General features: G+C 35.2%; 1 protein-coding gene across 3 annotated transcripts; it reads left to right on the forward strand.

The window, feature by feature from the left end:
• Positions 1-3,227: 3,227 nt before the first annotated feature.
• Positions 3,228-16,221, forward strand: LOC110728536. 3 transcript variants are annotated; one of them, XM_021908175.1, is made up of 14 exons: positions 3,245-4,102; positions 6,206-6,292; positions 6,761-6,864; positions 7,003-7,053; positions 7,292-7,463; positions 7,615-7,935; positions 8,813-9,016; positions 9,157-9,672; positions 9,771-9,980; positions 10,294-10,482; positions 10,690-10,862; positions 14,818-14,970; positions 15,099-15,180; positions 15,301-16,221. In XM_021908175.1, exons 1-14 carry the CDS (start codon positions 3,653-3,655, stop codon positions 15,688-15,690), a joined length of 3,102 nt encoding a protein of 1,033 aa, XP_021763867.1. In that variant the 5' UTR covers positions 3,245-3,652; the 3' UTR covers positions 15,691-16,221. The 3 variants fall into 3 exon arrangements, with proteins under 3 accessions (XP_021763869.1, XP_021763867.1, XP_021763868.1); XM_021908176.1 differs by having other exon boundaries at positions 4,017-4,102; positions 6,255-6,292; XM_021908177.1 differs by lacking the exons at positions 15,099-15,180; positions 15,301-16,221 and having other exon boundaries at positions 3,228-4,102; positions 14,823-14,929.
• Positions 16,222-18,940: the final 2,719 nt, after the last annotated feature.

Below are 18,940 nucleotides of genomic sequence, written 5' to 3' on the forward strand. Positions count from 1 at the left end.
CTTGTTTAATTAAATGTGTCATGTCGTGTCAATTTGTCTAATTATGCGTGTTGTAAACCCTTGACACTAAGCCGAATTATCGTGTCTGGTCCTTATAGCGTTGTCACTTCAACTTTTGCTAGCTCTAAGGGAAATTAATTAGAGTACATGGGAATAAGTGGACATAAGGATTGTGCATGGATGAGATGCAAGAGAGAGATATCCCTACCTCCCTATACCTTATAAAAAGTATAAGAAAGCTCTTATGAATAGTGCATGGACATTTATATCCCTGAAAAATGATTTTTTTTACGTATTTGCCCCCATTGAATTCAAAAGTCTTAAAATTGTCTTTGTAATCACCAAAGATGATTAATTATTTGTGTTTATTTCAATGTTTAAAGCATCTTTTAGTCTCTTCATTTTTTATCTATTTGGAATATAAGCACAAATTAATACAAGTATTGCAAATTAATTTTAATATATATGGAGTACAAAAATTACGAAATATACAATTGTATGATGACTTATTTAATTTATTCAATTTGTCTCAATAAGTACTTAAAAATTACCAGACAAATAGATAAAATAAAATACCATGCAGATATGCATAAGGCATAAAGGCCACCAATAATAATTCTCCTTAAAGGGCTAGCCAGTTCGCGGATCACGAGTGTAAGAATCCGTAGTTAAATAAAAATTTGGGGTTTACGTCTTTCTTTTGTGTGTGTGTGTGTGTGTGTGTAAATGAGCCATAAGGGCGTTACGGCGTACAAATGGGGAAGGAGGATTAGGACGTTTTCCCAAACTAAGCCCTATTTGCAAAGTATTTTGCAAAATGGATGCGTGGCAAAAGTATTTACCAAACTAAGTTTCAGGAATAAAACGCTGTCTCGGATAACGTTTTATAACCTGGATTTTTTTTAAAAAAAATTCAAATTGTAAAACGCTGTCTGAGACAGCGTTTTACATGTTGACTTTTTTTTTTAAAAAAAATCGTAATTTTTAATTTTTTTTAAAAAAAAATCAAAAATTGATAATTAAAAAAAAAAATTATCCTAAAAACGCTGACTCATAAGTTTTTTTTCTTTAAAATCAGAAATTAATATTTAAATTATTAATTTTTCCCCAAGCAAAGAATCCAAAGAACTAAACCTCTGAATGTGATTCCAGTAAAACAACATCAGACAATTTCTAAATAGACAATAAGCTGAATTCCCACGAACAGGATCATCCAAATATTTTCCATAGACTTGTTTGAATGATGAATTAGATTAATAAATTAATATATCAGCTCTATGGGGTGAAACCTGCAAATTCAGCTTCTGGGTTTTTATTGGAGAATCAAGAACACCTGAAAACAACCAATAAAATAAATAAAAAGAAGAAAATCCCACTTCTTTAATTGAGATTAAATTGTTAAAAATTAAGGAAAACGGAACTTAAATATCTGAAATTGACTTGTCTTTTTAAGTTTGGGTTTAGAAGAAGAAGAAAAAGGAGGAGTATTCTGATTAGGGCTGGCAAATGGATCAGGTCGGGTCGGGTTCGTGTTCGGGTCAGCTGATTTCGGGTCAGCTACCCCCAACCCGAACCTGATCCATTTAAGTTTTCGGGTTGAAAAGTTCAACCTGAACCTGAAATATTCGGGTTTGGGTTAACCCGAATTTGACCTTATTAAACCCGAATTTTTTTTTCCAGTGCTTCAATTGAAACCAAAATAAACAACATAGTCGAACAAAGTAACAAACTAACAATTATAATTAACAATTACAAACCAAATGAATGTGTGCTTAGCGAATAATTATAAAGGGTCATTATATTGTTAATTACGGAGAGTACATTACAGGATGTATAACAAAAACATGAAAATAACATACATCATCTGATTCGTCAGATACTTAACATTAATTATAATGGGTTCTTGTAAAGAACAAGGCTAGTGCCATAGAAATTGTTGCTGGGTAAACAACCAGCCCTTGCTATCATCAGTAGTGTCCGTATCATTCTTCCATAATTAAAATGCCCCTTGGTTGATTGATGAAGGTTGAACTCTTGAACCGTTATGTTTGTGAAAGAGAGGAAGGCGTGCAAAGGGAAAGGATCTTAAGTTTTTAGGTTTGAATTCTTGAGTTGAAGAGAGAGAAAAGATGAGGGGGAAAATGATATATTAGGGAGAAAGATAGCTCTTGCGGCTGAAAGAAGTGAGTAGGAGCATATGAGAAGATTTTAGGGTTTTAGCTTTTATTAGGACTTATATGTGGGCTTGGGCTGGCTTCAATAGTTACCTTTGTTTTTATTTTACTTTATTTTATTTTGTTTTATTTTTTCGGGTTAGGTGGATCATTTTCAGGTTGGAATATGCAACCTTAACCTGACCCATTTAAATTTCGTGTCGGGTTCGTGTCGACCCATTTAAGTTTTCGGGTCAAAAACTTCAACCCTAACCCGCAATTTTCAGGTCGGGTTCGGGTAGGGTTTTTGGGTTGGGTCAACTTTTGCCAGCCCTAATTCTGATGGTGAGCATGGCTGATAATTGCTGGAAATGAATGTGGGGAAGTATGAATGAGCTTCTTGTGAAATTGGGTTTAGTGGGATTGAAACAAAGATCAGTTTCAGAGAAGAGAGACAAGGGATGAAAGTTGGTGATGGTTGCCGCCATTGTTGGCTGTTAATTAAAGCTTTTTTTTTTACAATTAACAATTTATAAAAAAAAATTATCCGTCAGCGTTTTTAGGTTTAGATTTTTTTTATTTAAAAAAAAAAATCTGAAATTAATATTTTTTTTATTCTAAAAACGCTGACTGAGTCAACGTTTTTGGTGTAATTTTTTTTTGTTATAAAAAATTAAAATTACGAATTTTTTTTTTATTAAAAAAAGTCAACATAGATAGCGTTTTATACTTTGATTTTTTTTTTTAAATCCAGGGTATAAAACGCTGTTCGAGACAGCGTTTTACCCTAGAAGCTTAGTTTGGTAAATAGTTTTGCCACGCATCTATTTTGCAAAATACTTTACAAATATGGCTTAGTTTGGGGAAACGTCCGGAGGATTATAACCTGAAATTTATCGTACACAGACCCTCGTTCTTAACAACTAGGTTAAGACCTCACCGATAGCATTACCTTGGACAATGGTTAACTTTGTTATCATAACATGAAAAATCTAATGAGGCAGGCAAAATTACAAATGTATTAGCTTGATCGTCACATATACTTTAAATCGCGTTTAACTTAATCGCCACATGTACTCTCCACCTATAATTTAAACGCGTTATCACCTCTACCATAACCTTAAAGATCATCATATGACAACGACATCGACAATGACGTTCGGAGCACAGTCCGCCGCATTAAGCTACCCTAATTAAAAACACGCATCATGATCACATGCAAAATTTGTATCTTAACTCAATTCTTCCATTATACCCCAAAATTACGTAATCATACACCAAACTTCCCACTTTTTCCCTTTCTTTTAATAGCCAAAATTAAAAATAAACTCAAACCCCCTAAATTATCAAATAAAATCCAATTAAATAAAATTAGATGCTTTTGATCATGACTTTGATAGTTAGTTACTCCAATCACATTTCTTAACTTCATCACTCCTTCACTCACACACTCACTCAAACTCACTCACGTTTTTCTTTTCTCTCTCACTCGTCGAGTGATGGGCCGCAACTCACTGAGTTCGGCAGAACTCGCTTCGGACGACAATGGCGATCTAGGGTTTCGTTCCAATCACGATCGATCTCTCTTCAAACGCGCTCATCCTCTTCCGCATAATTCCGACGCTTCTAAATCATCTGATCGTCAATTCTCAAGCGCCGGTCACCGGTTGCGTTCGCGTCGGAAATCGTTTCAATTGAAAGGAAATTCGTTGATTTATGGTGTGATTTTGCTTGCGGTGTTTGGATTTGCGTTCGCTTCAATGGTGTTGCAGAGCTTTATAACTTCTGTGTTTAGGCAAGGCGGTGATGGCGGTGATGCGTCGACGCACGGGTTGAGGCTTGGGACTGGTTTGAGGTTCGTCGCTTCGGCGAGGTTTCGAGACGAAGGTCGCCTTGATCTGCTTAGGAAGTTGCCTAGGAATGGCGTTAGACCTCCTAAGCTTGCTCTTGTAAGTTGTTCTTCTAATTTTGTATTATATTATTTTTAAGTTGTGTTAAAATAATATACTATTAAGAATTATAGAATAATGTTTCATGTTTTTTAAGAAATTGATTGATGTAGTAGTCCTAGCGAGCTAGTAAGCATTAACTAAACATTAATAATAATGATCTGATACTTGATTTTGTGATGAATTTGCAAGTTATTACTCCCTCCGTCTCTACGTCTCTAAATGTTGCATTCGCCATCGGAGCAACATTTAGAGACGGAGGGGTATTGTTTATGCATATGCTTTGGCTTTGTATTACAAACCCGTTAAGTTTAATTCGAAGTGACGTTTTTTTTTTTTTTTTAAAGGAGGTTTCTTGTTTGATGTTCATACTAATGAGGATGGCTATTTCCATTTTTATTTTGGAGTGCAAACTTCAATTTCATAGTCATGCATTGGCGTTGTCAGCTGATGTGTCCAATATTGTTTAAAAGTAATCAGAAGAAATGAAAGTAAAGAGATGAGACTCTTGTCAACAAAATTAATTTTTTGTACTGTCGATGTTCTTGGTGATTAATTGGGATTTGAGTATTTAGATTGTAATGTTAGATTGAAAGGGTAGGATAGTTTTTCTGATTTCAGGATGGAGTTTTATCGAGAATATGGGGTGATAAATTATGCAGTGTTGCAATCTTCTTAGGAAAATGAGAGAAGTTTGCGTGAGAGATTTGAATTGCTTGAATTGTGGATAAAGCATTACGATTTTGTGGAAATGCGAGAATCACAGCTCTATTTTGATTACAAATTGAATGTTTCAGAGGACAAACTTAAGCTCTTTACCTTTGAGTGTCTCAGTATCTGGAGTATCACAGATTCACAGTGCCTTCTAGAACTATGCTATATTGCTATGTCCACTTGTATGGGCTCCAATCACTGCATTTCACTTTCTTTTTTATTTCTGACTATAGTTGAAGGAGTAACTCGTAGTCGGTGTATTGATTTTCTAGCTTAAGGCCAGGCCATTGTATGGGCTCCAATCGCTGTAATTCACTTCCTTTCTCATTATGGTTCAAGATGTTTTCTTGAGCTAGTGCTTTTATAGGTGTAGCTCGCTTTGCATATTCTGGAGTGGTACATTGTTTATTTTACTTGGGTAAAAATCATTTTTGCCATCTTGTTAGCAAGGATTATGGAAACTTCAACTTTTTGAGGTTTTGAACTTTTATTTGTTTATGTTAAGAGGTAAAAAACGAGAATAGTACATCATATTGTTTTCCCAATCCAGGTTTTATGTAAAGTTGACTCAAAGTACCTCGTATAGTACCTTTTAATTCATTGTATTAGCCAGTAGTTTTCTATTGGTCGGCAAACCTTAATTAGTTTCATCAATGGCACATTTATGATGCTGCAATTTGAATCTTCCTATTTCTCCCAAGCTGTTCTTGATGTGTAGGCTATGTACTAGGACTCTTCATTTCATTTGAAGTATTTGTGTCAAACCTTAATACTCCGGCATGTGTATGGAAACTTGACACCTCATCAATAAAAAATATGGATCATTTTTAATAAAATAGTCGTGTCTAACACTTGGTCATGAGTATGAGAGTCCGAGTAACATATTGTGTAGGAGATATAGACAGTGGGAATGGTTGGACTTACATTGCTCAATTTGACTACAAACTCGATCCACTTTGTATGAAATTCTATTTATTGTTATGCTGAAATTTGTGTTTTATATCGAAAAAGAAAAGGGTTTAAAACCTCTATGGTCTAGGCAAACAGCTTTTTGTCTATTTTAGCTGGTATAGTGCTTATGTTGATATTTTATTTAAATAGCAAATGAATTCTATCACTAGTGTCTACTATTCTCTCCTTGTGAACGAGAAAACAATGTAAAGAGACATGTAAGCCAACTAAAGAAAGTAAAAGACGGGTTATTATAGCTCAATTTTGTGAGTTTCTGTAAAATTCTTCTAACCTGTAATAACCCTTCTGTCTGATGTGGTAAAAGTTTTATAAAAAGTATGACAACATATAGTACTCCCTTCTTTCTACTCCTCTTTTCCCTGAGATTATTTATGTATCTGTATGTATATTTCTGTTAAGTATTTTATATTGTGTCAGATTTTAGGTAACTTGAAGAAAAATTCTGAGTCATTAATGCTATTCACAGTGATGAAGAATTTACGACACATTGGCTACACGCTGAAGGTATGCTTTTGAATTATGTATCATTCTCTTTCCTTCTGTATCATGGGTGTTATTGCTTATTTCTAAAATAGTTCATTTGGTAATAATTAATTGAAAAACAAGTTTCAGTGTCTTGTCCTGCATTGAGTTCTGGTATTACGAAAATTAGCAATATGTTAGTTTCACTAAAATAAAACTTGTCTATGTAGTTTTTCCATCATTCCATTTAGTCAGTATTGAAGCCTGGGGAAAAAAATGAGAGCTGGGGAGGGAGGGGGAGGGGGAGTGTGGGGAATGCAGACTGAGAAGCTATTTTCATCATAAGAAAGCTATGGTGTCTCTTCTTCATATTCATCTTTTCAGGTTTTACTGCTCCTCTTAAATGAAATCTATTTGAACTCTGCATTACAGACCGTCTGTTTTCTTGTTAATAAATTTTAATCAATTTAGATTAGGACCCTCATGCGTAATTGTGTTGTTTGTTGGCAGTTATATGCTCTGAAGGATGGTGAAGCACGAACAATGTGGGAAGAAATAGGAGGTCAAATGACAATTTTAAATCTTGAAAGATATGACCATTTTGATTGGTCCCTGTATGTTTGCTCATTAATCTATTGCACTTTATTGGATGATTGTAGTAAGAGAAGTTTTTGCACTATTAATCACTTACATCAATCAGTTGGCTGACTGCAGTAGTTTATATGATATAATTTGTTCTTTTATTTATACAGTTTTGAAGGTGTCATTGCAGACTCTCTTGAGGCAAAAGAAATAATATCAAGGTACCTTCTACCTTTCTCTTGCTTGTTTTATATTGAAGATATGTATTTTTTTTCCTCTGCTTTTAGTTTTTCTTTAATTGAACTTGGTGCTACTGAGGTAAGGTATAATTTTTAAATTGCAAGGACCTCATAAATTTACCATTCTGTGATAGTGTAGATTAGTGTCTGTTGATTGTTCAACCTTTATATTTTTCCTTACATACAGATGTTCTGGTCAGTGAATTATATATTTGTGCAGCCTCATGCAGGAGCCATTCTGTTCTGTGCCACTTATATGGATTATTCAAGAGGATAAGCTTGCAAAGCGCCTTCTACATTATGACAAAATGGGTTGGGACCATCTTATTTCCCATTGGAGACAAGCACTTGGCAGAGCTGATGTTGTTGTCTTCCATGATTTTTTCTTACCGGTAATTTATTTGACTTATTGTCTAATATCAGACTCCTGATATTCTCTTGCTTTTTAATATTATTTATTTACAAAGTAGGTTTTTTTTTTTTGTTTTTTTTTTTGGGTGAGATTTTGCTTTGCTATCCTCAGTTTATATCATTGTTGTACAGTTGTTATATAGTGCCCTTGACTGTGGAAACTTCTTTGTGATTCCTGGATCACCAAAAGATGTGTGGGCTGCTGAAAGCTACCTTAAAACTCACTCCAGAAATGATTTGCGGAAGAAAAATAATTATGATATAGATGATGTGCTGGTTGTGGTTCTTGGAAGTTCCTTCTTCTACAATGAACTATCTTGGGATTATGCTGTTGCAATGCATACTATTGGACCCCTTCTTGCTAAGTATGCCAAAGGGAAGGATGCTGCTGGATCCTTTAAATTTATTTTTTTATGTGGAAACACTAGTAATGGATCTAATGATGCTTTAGAGGTAAATATTCATCACTACTGTATACTCTTATGTGCTATTGCTTTCTAAGCGTATGAGTTGGATTTTCTCACCAAGAGATGAGATTTGATTGTAATTTACAGTGTCAATACTAAAGTACCCCATTACAATTACTACTAATAGCCACTCAGTTATGAGGATAGATTGATGGTTGACTTGTGAAGACATGCAAGGAGTAATTAAACTCACTGAGTTTAATGGCGATTGATTTTTAGGAGAAAATCACATGAAGTTATTGTCCATAAAACTTATTGAATTGCTTGAATCTGAATTTATACTTATATTGCAGAAGTACTACAGACCTACAGTACCATACTTATTAGAATTCATTTTTTAATTAATTTAAAATTGCCATTTTTAAGACTTTGTTTGACTGCAAATCAGTTGATACGGAAAGTAAAATATACCAAGACACTTGAATATAGCTTCATAAATGCCATTTCCCACAAGAATCCAAATTTAGTTAAAAGACTCCTTTAGGATAACTTCTGGCCTAGAAGAATTATTTGAAAAGATCATTTGCATTGAGTTATATAGCCTATTTCCTAGTCCATTGTCTTGAAGCCTTGAACATTAAGCATGCATTTTTGCTGGTTGTTTGTCTAGTATAGGGTTTCCTTTATCTATAATGTAGTATTATTATTGAAAGAATCAAAATATTAATCAAACTAATCCTTTTGTCAAGTTTATGTAATAAAGTAAGTAGTTATCTTATAATGTCAGTCATAAAAAGGGCACAGACTTGCTGCTCTCTGAACCTAATAATATGACTTTTTAGTACCAATCATCTTCTTTTGTCATCTAATGTATTCTTTCTAGTATTCTAATACTGCAACAATGTTTCTTTCATTCAATTTAGGGTGTTGCTGCTCACCTACGACTTAGTCCAGGTTCCATGAGGCACTATAGCCTGGACCATGATGTGAATGGAGCTTTATTGATGGCTGACATAGTTCTATACGGGTCATCACAAGAAGAAGAAGCCTTCCCATCGTTACTAATTAGATCAATGTCTTTTGGGATTCCTGTAGTTGTACCTGATCTTCCAGTCATAAGCAAATACGTGAGTTTTTTTTTTTTTTTTTAACTAATTAATTTTTTTTTTTTAATTTTTTTTTTTTATTTTTAAATCCAATTAAGTTTATCATGAAACTTGAGAAACTAATTTTCGAGTTTGTCATAAAATCATTTCGGAAAATGCAGGTTGTTGATGGTGTCCATGGAATGATTTTCTCTAAACATAATCCAGATGATTTGCTGAGAATCTTCTCGCATTTAATATCAAATGAAGGGAAACTCTCTGAATTTGCTGGTGCAGTTGGCTCTTCCGGGAAGCTTCTTGCCAGGAATTTACTAGCTTTTGAATCCATAACCGGCCATGCAAAGCTTATGGAAGGTGTGCTTCATTTTCCTTCAGATTCATTGCTTCCTTCTCCGATATCTCAGATTCGACAGGATTCATGGGAATGGAATTCCTTTAATGAAGTGATGGAACAGACAGCTGCCGACATGATAAGTAAAGATGAAGAAGGCATTATAGTAGAAGGGTCTAGCATTGTTCAAAAGCTTGAGGAAGATTTTAATAGTTTAGTGAACTTGAAAAATATATCTGTGGAGAACAGTGATGTCATAGAAAGGGATCTTGTGAGCAATGAAGATTTGGATGATGTTGAACAAATTGCAAGCTTTGAAGAGTATGAGAGGCGAGAAATGGATCAGGCATTACTTTAATTTTTTTGTTTACTCTATTTCTTCTTCACTTTGTCTTGTGGACTTGCCACAGGAACTTATGGGTGTCATGATTTTCTGGTGCGCAGATTGACGAAAGAATGGAGAAGGACCCTGGTATTTGGGATGAGATATACCGAAATGCTCGTAAATCTGAGAAACTCAGGTTTGAAGCAAATGAAAGGGATGATGGAGAGCTACAAAGAACAGGTCGTCTAATGTGCATTTATGAAGTTTATAATGGTGCTGGGGCTTGGCCACTTTTGCATCATGGTTCCCTGTATCGTGGTTTAAGTCTTGTAAGTTATATTATCACCATTTACTGTGAAGTTCATTTGAATTTATTTATTTATTTTTTTTTTGAAAATTTTACATGTTGATTTAGGCAACTGATGAATCCTAGCTTTAATTTGTAGTATTGTGTGTTCAATGAAACTGTAAAGCCCAACTGTTAGCCATGCTAGTTATGAAATTTAAGATGTGGGTTTGCACGTTGTTATGCATTAAAATTTTCTAATTGTGTGATATTTATTATTTGGAATTACCTTTGTTCAGTGCAGAACTTATTGATTAATCTGTTGTACTCATCTTTTTCTGTTTTCCAAATTGCAGTCTAGAAGAACACGGAGGTTAAGCTCAGATGATGTGGATGCAGCTTATAGGCTTCCAATCTTAAACGATCCCCACTACCGGGATCTTCTCTGTGAAATGGGGGGCATGTTTTCTATTGCACAAAAGGTGGATGATATTCACAAGAGGCCATGGGTTGGGTTTCAGTCATGGAAAGCTTCGGGTAGAGAGGTAAACTTTGCTGCGATTTTTTTTTTTTTTTTTTTTTTTTTTTCTTGGGTCTTAATCTTGCAACTTCGGTTAGATTTTTACAAGAATACACGCCTTAATAAATCCATATGAAATTGGCTGTAACACTGGTATGCTAGGCTGTGCTGCTCATTTATATATTCCTATTTGAGATCAGACTGTAGGTTTGATCTTGTGGTGGCAAAACAGGTTTCACTGTCATTAAAAGCAGAAAGGATTCTTGAAGATACAATACAGCATCAAACCAAAGGAGAAGCTATATACTTCTGGACAAGATTGGACATGGATCTAGGTCTTTCAGAAAGCAATAGCTTGACTTCCTTTTGGTCAGTATGTGATGTCTTAAATGGAGGATACTGCAGGTAATGGATCTCTATCTCTCTCTCTCTCTCTCTCACACACACACACACACACACACATATATATATATATATATATATATATATATATATATATATATATATATATATATATATATATATATATATGGGTTGTCTTGTAATACTCCATATATTTCACAATATTCTTAAAGGCTGATGTTTGAATGTTATATCTTCTGCTTTCTTATCCTGCTTAATTTAAGTCTTCAACGCTCAATTTATAATTGATGTTTCGACTTAAGGTAGGAAGGGCAACGTCTTGTTGTTGTAGCAATTTTATGTAAGCAATATTTTCCTGAACTTTAATTTTTCCTTGGCAATTTCTTCTAGAGGATATTAAATTGTCAGACAGTGTATTTCCTATCTTTTGAGCTTCTGGATTGATCATTTTCTCCGTTCTGTTTTTTGGAATTAGTCTGTACATGGAACACTGACAGTGAAGAGTTAAAGTGAAAGAAACATAGAGATAGCTTATACTCCCTCCGCTGCAACTTTTGCCATTTTTGTCCGGTCAGAGTTATGTGCAACTATCTGTTTTTTTTTTCCATTTTTAGTAAACAAAAACCCTTAAAATTACATATTTACCCTTACTTAAAAAAATTTAATGTTCTTAATTTTACCCTTATCTTATTTTAATCACTATAACCTTTTTTAATCTAATCTAAAATCATGAACCTAATTCTACCCACCCATCTATTCATCTCCTAGTTTACCCACCACCCATTCATCTCTTTCTTCAACCTTCACCCTCTTCATCTCTTTCATCTCTTTCACCTTCACCCTCTTCATCTCTTCCCACCACCATTCTCTCTCCTCCTTCACGACCACCGCCCCTCCCACCACCATTCTCTCTCCTCCTTCATGACCACCGCCCCTCCCACCACCATTCTCTCTCCTCCTTCACGACCACCGCCCCTCCCATCACCAATCCCTCTCCTCCTTCACGACCACCGCCCTTCCCACACCATTCTCTCTTATCCTTCACGAGTCACGATCACCGCCCCTCCCACCACCATTCTCTCTCCTCCTCCTCGAATTTCAGCCGGATCTGCTTTGGGGTTTGATTTTGTACGTTTGTCGTTTATTTTTTGGGTGATTTACGTTCGAATTTTCTAGGTTTTTTTCGATTTTATGGGTTTCGATTTTATGGGTATTGATTTTCTGGGTTTCTACGGTGGTGGGTGGGTATAGGGGGTGGGTGGGTCTAGGTACATGGGTGGTGGGGTGGTCTGGGGTTGGAGGTGGTTAGGGTTGGTGGTGGAGGGGAAGGTTAGATTTCTGGGTTTTCGTGAGGGTGGTGGTGGTGGTTTCGTGGGGTTGGTAGTGGTGGTGGTTTCGTGGGGGTGGTAGTGGTGGTGGTGAAGGCGGCGGTGTGGGTGCCTGGGTGGTGTTGCCTGGTCTTGGTGGTGGCAGTGGATTTTGATTAATTAATCTCTCTCCACCTTAATTACATATCACAAGTGCATTAACTTTCTCTAATCTTTGCCCTTTAAAAATTGCATTGACAACCGTGAATTGTTTTGCAGTTGCAGATAATATTTAACCGAGGGAGTACTTTGAAGCATAATTAAGTTAAATAATTTGATTATGACTGAAAGGGACCCTACTTGACCCCTTCCTATGAGGCTTTGATGCACATGAAGCTGTCATTATTGATATACCCATTCTGAAATGCTTCAGAAATATGGGACACATAGGTTGACATGTGCTCTAAAATTTTAGAGATTAGCAAAATATTTGCTTGAAATAAAGTCTACTACATAATACTACCTTTAGTTGATGCTTATTCCTTTTTAGGAAGGTTTTTTTAGTTGATGTGTATTCCTTATTGGGAAGGATTTTTTTAGTTGACGCCTATTCCTTTTTGGGAAGTTTATTTTTAGTTGACCCTACTACAAACTTGATAAATTAAGCAACACATGGTCTATCCACTTGCTTTAACATCCTTTCTCCTCTCCTTAAAGTACGTGCCTAAATTGAACGTGTCATCTAAAAAGAAATGGAGGAAGTATGGAGTATATGAAAATGAAAATGCAAAAAAGAGTAAGATTACTTCTTCTCTTCTTTAATTAATAGAACTTATTGAAACTTATATGAAATTATTCGAACTCACGCTAATGCAGAAAGTAGTACGACTTATTAGACCAAATTTTTTTTTTAAGGTGAATAGAACACACCTTTACTTATCTAGTCATCCAGGCATCCAGCCAGCATATCGTACATATGGACTTACTGATCTATAATTTCCATATCCATTGATAAAAGGTGATTTAATGGGGCTTATAGTTGTGATTTGTGAAATTTAGAGTTTATGGTCTTGTCTGCAACGACACTATTTGAGGTGTGTATCATTTCAGATAACTCTCTCTGTCTCTTCAAGAAATTCTGTGAGAAACACTTCAGACCTTATTTATCTCTATACACAAACTTTCCACACTTCTAGTTCTAGATTCTTTTTTTTTCCTTTTCATCTATTTCTGGTTTTTTCATTTCGTATGACATTGATTACATTAAGTACCTGGTGAATAGACATTTCTGCTGATATGTGCGGATGAAAACACGCTACTTGATTTCTTTCATTTTAACTATTGCTTCAACAACAGAGATGAAAGCTTCTGCTGAATACCTCTTCAGAACCAAATTTTCTTGAATTTGTATGTACCTCAAACATCCAATCTTGGAGAAAATCATCAACATTGTCATTGCAGACTAATTTAAAAGGGAGAGAGGGGTGTACAATACTTGTCTTATCTGTTATTTGACTTGGATTCAAGGGATTTTCTATTTTGTTCATAAGTAGGCAGTAGGCTTCTATGAAATGAATACGTTTCAAGTGATTTGTCTTTAAATTTAAATGGACTCTAGTCCTTTTTGGTGTGCAGTATATTAATTATCTTCATACAACTTTACACCTATTTACTGTTTGAATAAATAAATAAGAACCTTTACCCCAACAGTATAAATTTAGATACATAGGGTAAAGAAGTTGGTGCCAAATAAGGACCCTGTTTTTTCATGGGACAATGCTTGAAATTTCGTTAGAGAACATCAAATTAGGTTACTTGTTGCCAACACCACTACCAACCTCTCCTTTTTCAACGGAAGTTTGGCTTGTTCTTCCCTGCTTGCACTCCAATTTCCTGCTATATGTGGTGCAGAGTGATCAATATTCATTGTTTCTTAGCACATGTAAAAAAAAAAAAAAAAAAAATGTATTTGGTTCGAAGTTGTCATCTGCTAATATACACTCCCTGTCCCCAAATAAAATTCCCATTTGCCTTTTGCACGTGTTTTTTAAAAAGGTGAAAAAATCTAAGAAAGTGGGGTTTGGATGATTAAAGGTGAATATAAAATACAAGATAGTGGGGTTTGATTGATTAAAAGTGATTTAGCTAATATATTAAGGTGAAATGGGATTTCTTTTTAGTGATAAGATTTTTTGGTGAATTGTGACTATTAATTGGGACGAAGGGAGTAAATCATTCTAATGCATCAAATATTAAAAGTCAAGAACTTATGGTGAGGCATATGATATATAAGTAATTGTCTTTCTTAAGTTGCAGGGAACTTTCCTTCCTAAATTACCACTTTATTGCTAGTTGATAATGTTAATCCTTTGTACTATATGTTACCAATATTGTTTTCTTGAACATTTTTTCTTCCAAGTGAAATACTCTATTATATTGTGTGTTGTGTTCTCCTTTTGCCTTTTAGGGGCTTCTCATCTCCACACTTATAATAGTGCCTATGCTAAATTGATAGTCGTTTGATTATGTTAATAGAGCCACACACTGAATGAGTATGATAATACAATTTGCTATTTCCAAATCCTTCATGGCTTCATATAGTTTAAAACTTTAAATATATCCAACATAAGCTTCTTGTTTATAACTTTGACAATTTTTTGCTAAACGTAAATACTTCTTCATTCTCTCAGAACAGCATTTGAAGATGCTTTCAGGCGTATGTATGGCTTGCCTTCAAATGTTGATGCCCTTCCCCCAATGCCTGAGGACTCTGACCACTGGTCTGCCTTGCACAGCTGGGTCATGCCAACTCCGTCGTTTCTAGAATTTATGATGTTTACCAGGTAATTGTAAAGAACGGTCTCACTTTTTCCGTTTGCTCTTGATTGATGTTCCAAATTTTACTTTGAAGATGTCACCCTTGATATAGAAATATGACAATGTGTTGTTACAAATTGCAACCTTCTCACAGGATGTTTGTTGATTCTCTTGATGCCATACATTATGACAGTAGTATAATAACTCCATGTCCACTGGGAGTTTCGGAAGTTGAGGTAATTTTTTTTTTTTTTGTTGCTAAACTGATGCGTCTATCCCTATGAGGCTATGACCTATGTATAACTGAAAAGATAGCTTTTTTTTAAAAGAAAAAAATTGCCTATTTTTTCCTGCAGAAAAAGCACTGTTGCTGCCGGGTTTTGGAGCTTCTAGTCAATGTCTGGGCTTATCATAGTGCACGGAAGATGGTATATGTCGATCCACGTACAGGTCTGCTTGAAGAGCAGCACCCAGTAGACCAACGGAAGGGATTTATGTGGGTTAAATACTTCAACTTTACACTCTTGAAAATCATGGACGAAGACCTTGCAGAAGCTGCAGATGATGGTGACCTGCAACGTGAAGCCTGGTTGTGGCCACTGACAGGGGAGGTGCACTGGCAAGGTATATATGAAAGAGAAAGGGAGCAAAGATACAGGATAAAAATGGATAAGAAACGGAAAATTAAGGAGAAACTTTTTGAGAGGATGAAGTATGGATATAGACAGAAATCTCTTGGAGGATGAGAAATCTCTAGTGCTCAACCAAAATTTGTTATTGGAAGGCACAGATTTCCCCCAAAATACCTGACCTTTTTTACTTAGTTGGGAATTGGATAAAGCCAACCTACGCCAGCGACATTCTTTGCTAACCACCTTAACAGATCACTCATTACTGTGCATATATATATATTCATTTATTGGGGGTGAAATACCTACGAAGTATGGAGTGGAACAGATGACTCGTCGTCAGGAGCTTCTTGATACAGATTACTGAATTTCAAATAGCGGCAGATGCATGATGATTAGGTTGAGAGAAGCAATGTCATTTGTTAATTATTTTTGCTTACTAATTGGTGCTGAATGAACATGTATAGTCTACTGCAATTGTATATTTGACAGTGGCATGAGGTGCAAATTTTGTTCCGATTTGTTGCTTTATCTCTCCAAATATAGCACTATAGCCATTTGATTCAATACATTTTAGCTCCAAACACTCATACAGAATTATAAATCACAAGCCATTAAGGCATCAATGTAAAATCATCTTTTACAAGTTCACCATCCATAGCCTAATGTAGTTCCTTAATACACACCCAAGTGGTCGGTTTTGGTCATCAAAATTTCAAATCTAGAACTTTCATGCATTGATAATCAAAGTCGATCAACAATTTTAGGGGGTGCTTTGTTCGTTAAATTGGAATGGATTGGTTTGGAGTCTCACTTACTAAAGGATTATGGATTCTAAAACTCATACTAGTCCGAAGTTTTTGGGTTTTATTGTTTTGAATGGATTATATAGGTATGGGGTAGAGTTAAAAACTTAGAATCCCTTATACACTTGGGTATGAGATTTTGTAATTAAAAGCTACAAAGAAAAAAAAAAAAGTATTCTAAATTATTCCATTTCCTTCCAAATGATGAACCAAATGATCCCTTAGAAAGTAAAAGCATTTTGAGTCAAGTGAAATCTTTATATTTAGGTGTCGTTTGGTTGTCATGGGAAGTTAATTCTCATAGGAAATACTATTTTATTGGAAATAAATTACCTTGTCAATTTCTTAGGAAATAAGCATTTGTGTTTGGTTAAGCATGGAAAATTGTAATTGACACAAAAATTTGCATTTACCAAGGGGGAAGTTGGTAAATGATTTCCTACACTTTGTAGGAATTTTCACTTCTTTGGAATTTCCAGTTCCCATGCTTTTGTTAACCAAACACAAAAGCATTTTGCAACTTTTTAGGAAATTGAAATTCCAAGGAAAGTATGATGCAACCAAACAACACCTTAGAGAAACATGGAACTAGGAAAGTTATGCCAATTAATCACCTTGAAATGTTTATCACCTGGTAAATATGAAATCTCATGTAAAAATTGAAGAATATGTGTGTAATTTGCTATCTACTTGAGTTAACGTAATAGAACTTGAGTTAGATGGTATTACTCCCTTTGGATGGTTAAAACTTAAAATTAAACTAATGTTTGGATGCCTGCCTCTTGCCTATTGCTTCTTGTTTAAATCTATCCTCCATAACAGTGGCGGAGCTTCAGACCTTCCCCACAAAACCCCACCTCCAAAAAACCCAACAATTCCTATAATCCAAATTATAAAAATCCTTCAAAATCCATGAAATCTCAGGCTTAGTTTCTTCAACAACGTCCATTCATTTCTCCCCACAAAGCAGTTTAAAAATGGAAGAATTTCAACAGCTTTGCCGCCAGTTTCTAAGAAACCACTTTAAAAAACGGAGAAAATAAAGGGAATGGTTAACCCCAATAAGGTAGGGTGTTTGTCGTGGTAGGGAAATAAACCTTCTACCATGGAGCTCATCAATAGAGGATGATAAAGTTTCATCAATCGGAGTTGCTTCATGGGAGTAACAAACGAAGCTAACTGACCAAACTTAGGCAAGGTAAAAGATTAAACGGTTTTTTCACAGTATATCACTGAGTTATTTCAAAATTCACCATATACCACACAAAATTTTCTAATACACCAAATACCACTCACTTAATGTATATTAACACAATGCCTTTTTTGTTAACTGCCGTTTGGCGTAATTTACTAATTTCTCCATATACCATTATTTTATAACTTATTTCACTATATATCATTTTTTTAAAGTTATTTCACGACATACCCATAATTTTACAGCAGTAGGTTTTTTTTTTTAAAAAAAAAACTAGCCATTGAACAGTTATAACGACTAGTTTGTGTATATAAATGTAGTACTTGAGAGATTCACGTACTAAGCCACACTTCTAGAAGCATTTGCAAAGATGTCCACACACTCGAGATCATCATCGTCATCGTCATCTTTCGGTTCTTCGTATGTAAGGGTGCCAAACAAAGCTTGTTATTGTGGTAGGAAGTTTGCAATAAGAAGCTCCGATTCGGCAAAAAATCCGCAAAGGTTGTACAATAAGTGTGATGTATGTGAGACATTCAGATGGTGCAAGGGTAATGTGGAGAAAAATGTCCTGTCGGGTTATGAAAATCAAAGCAGGGGAGGGATAGATATGCATGGAAGTGAGTTTGTGTTGAAGCAAGAGTTGAAGGAGCTCAAGAGAAGAGTAGCAAAACAGTAAAAGATAGTAAATGCAACAATAAAAATAGGAGTAATTATGTTTATGGTTATTGTATTTGTAGCCTTGAAATGATTAATGTAAAAAAAATTTCACTGCTTAAATAAGTTTCACTTGAATTGCTAACTTTGTTTGTCAAAAAATTATGGCTACATGATTGTGCAATAGTTGTATTACATAGCTTGGAAATGTCATAAACATGTTTATGCCAAAATAACCAAGTACTTAACGTTTTGTTCAAACAAAACCTGATACATAACACTTAAGATTTAAAAGTTTTCACCTAAAAATTACACATCAAGCCTGGCAGCTTCAAGGATGCTGATTATCAGCCTTTCTCTTCTTCCCCCTTCCTTTGCCTTGCTGTGAAGTGGATGCTGCATTTTCTGCCTTTTTTGCTGCTGCCTTTCTTGCCTTACAGGTTAAGGCATTGTGTTCCACTTCTTTGCAAAGATTGCATTTGTTGTTCTTGTGCCTCTTTCCTTTCTTTGCTTCATGAGGGGCTCTTCTTCTCTGCTTAGCTGGTCTGCCTGCACTTCTTTTGCCAGTTGGTGGTGCAATTTCAGGCATATCAAGTGATGGCCAGTGAGTTGGATCAACCATGGGGTGGATGTGGTATGCATAAGTCAGTTTATATGCAGCCCCCTTGAAGTATGGTGAAACAAAATCCTCGGGTTCAAGTCTCTGGCT

This window comes from Chenopodium quinoa, unplaced genomic scaffold, assembly GCF_001683475.1.
Source record: "Chenopodium quinoa cultivar QQ74 unplaced genomic scaffold, ASM168347v1, whole genome shotgun sequence".
Classification (NCBI taxonomy): domain Eukaryota; kingdom Viridiplantae; phylum Streptophyta; class Magnoliopsida; order Caryophyllales; family Amaranthaceae; genus Chenopodium; species Chenopodium quinoa.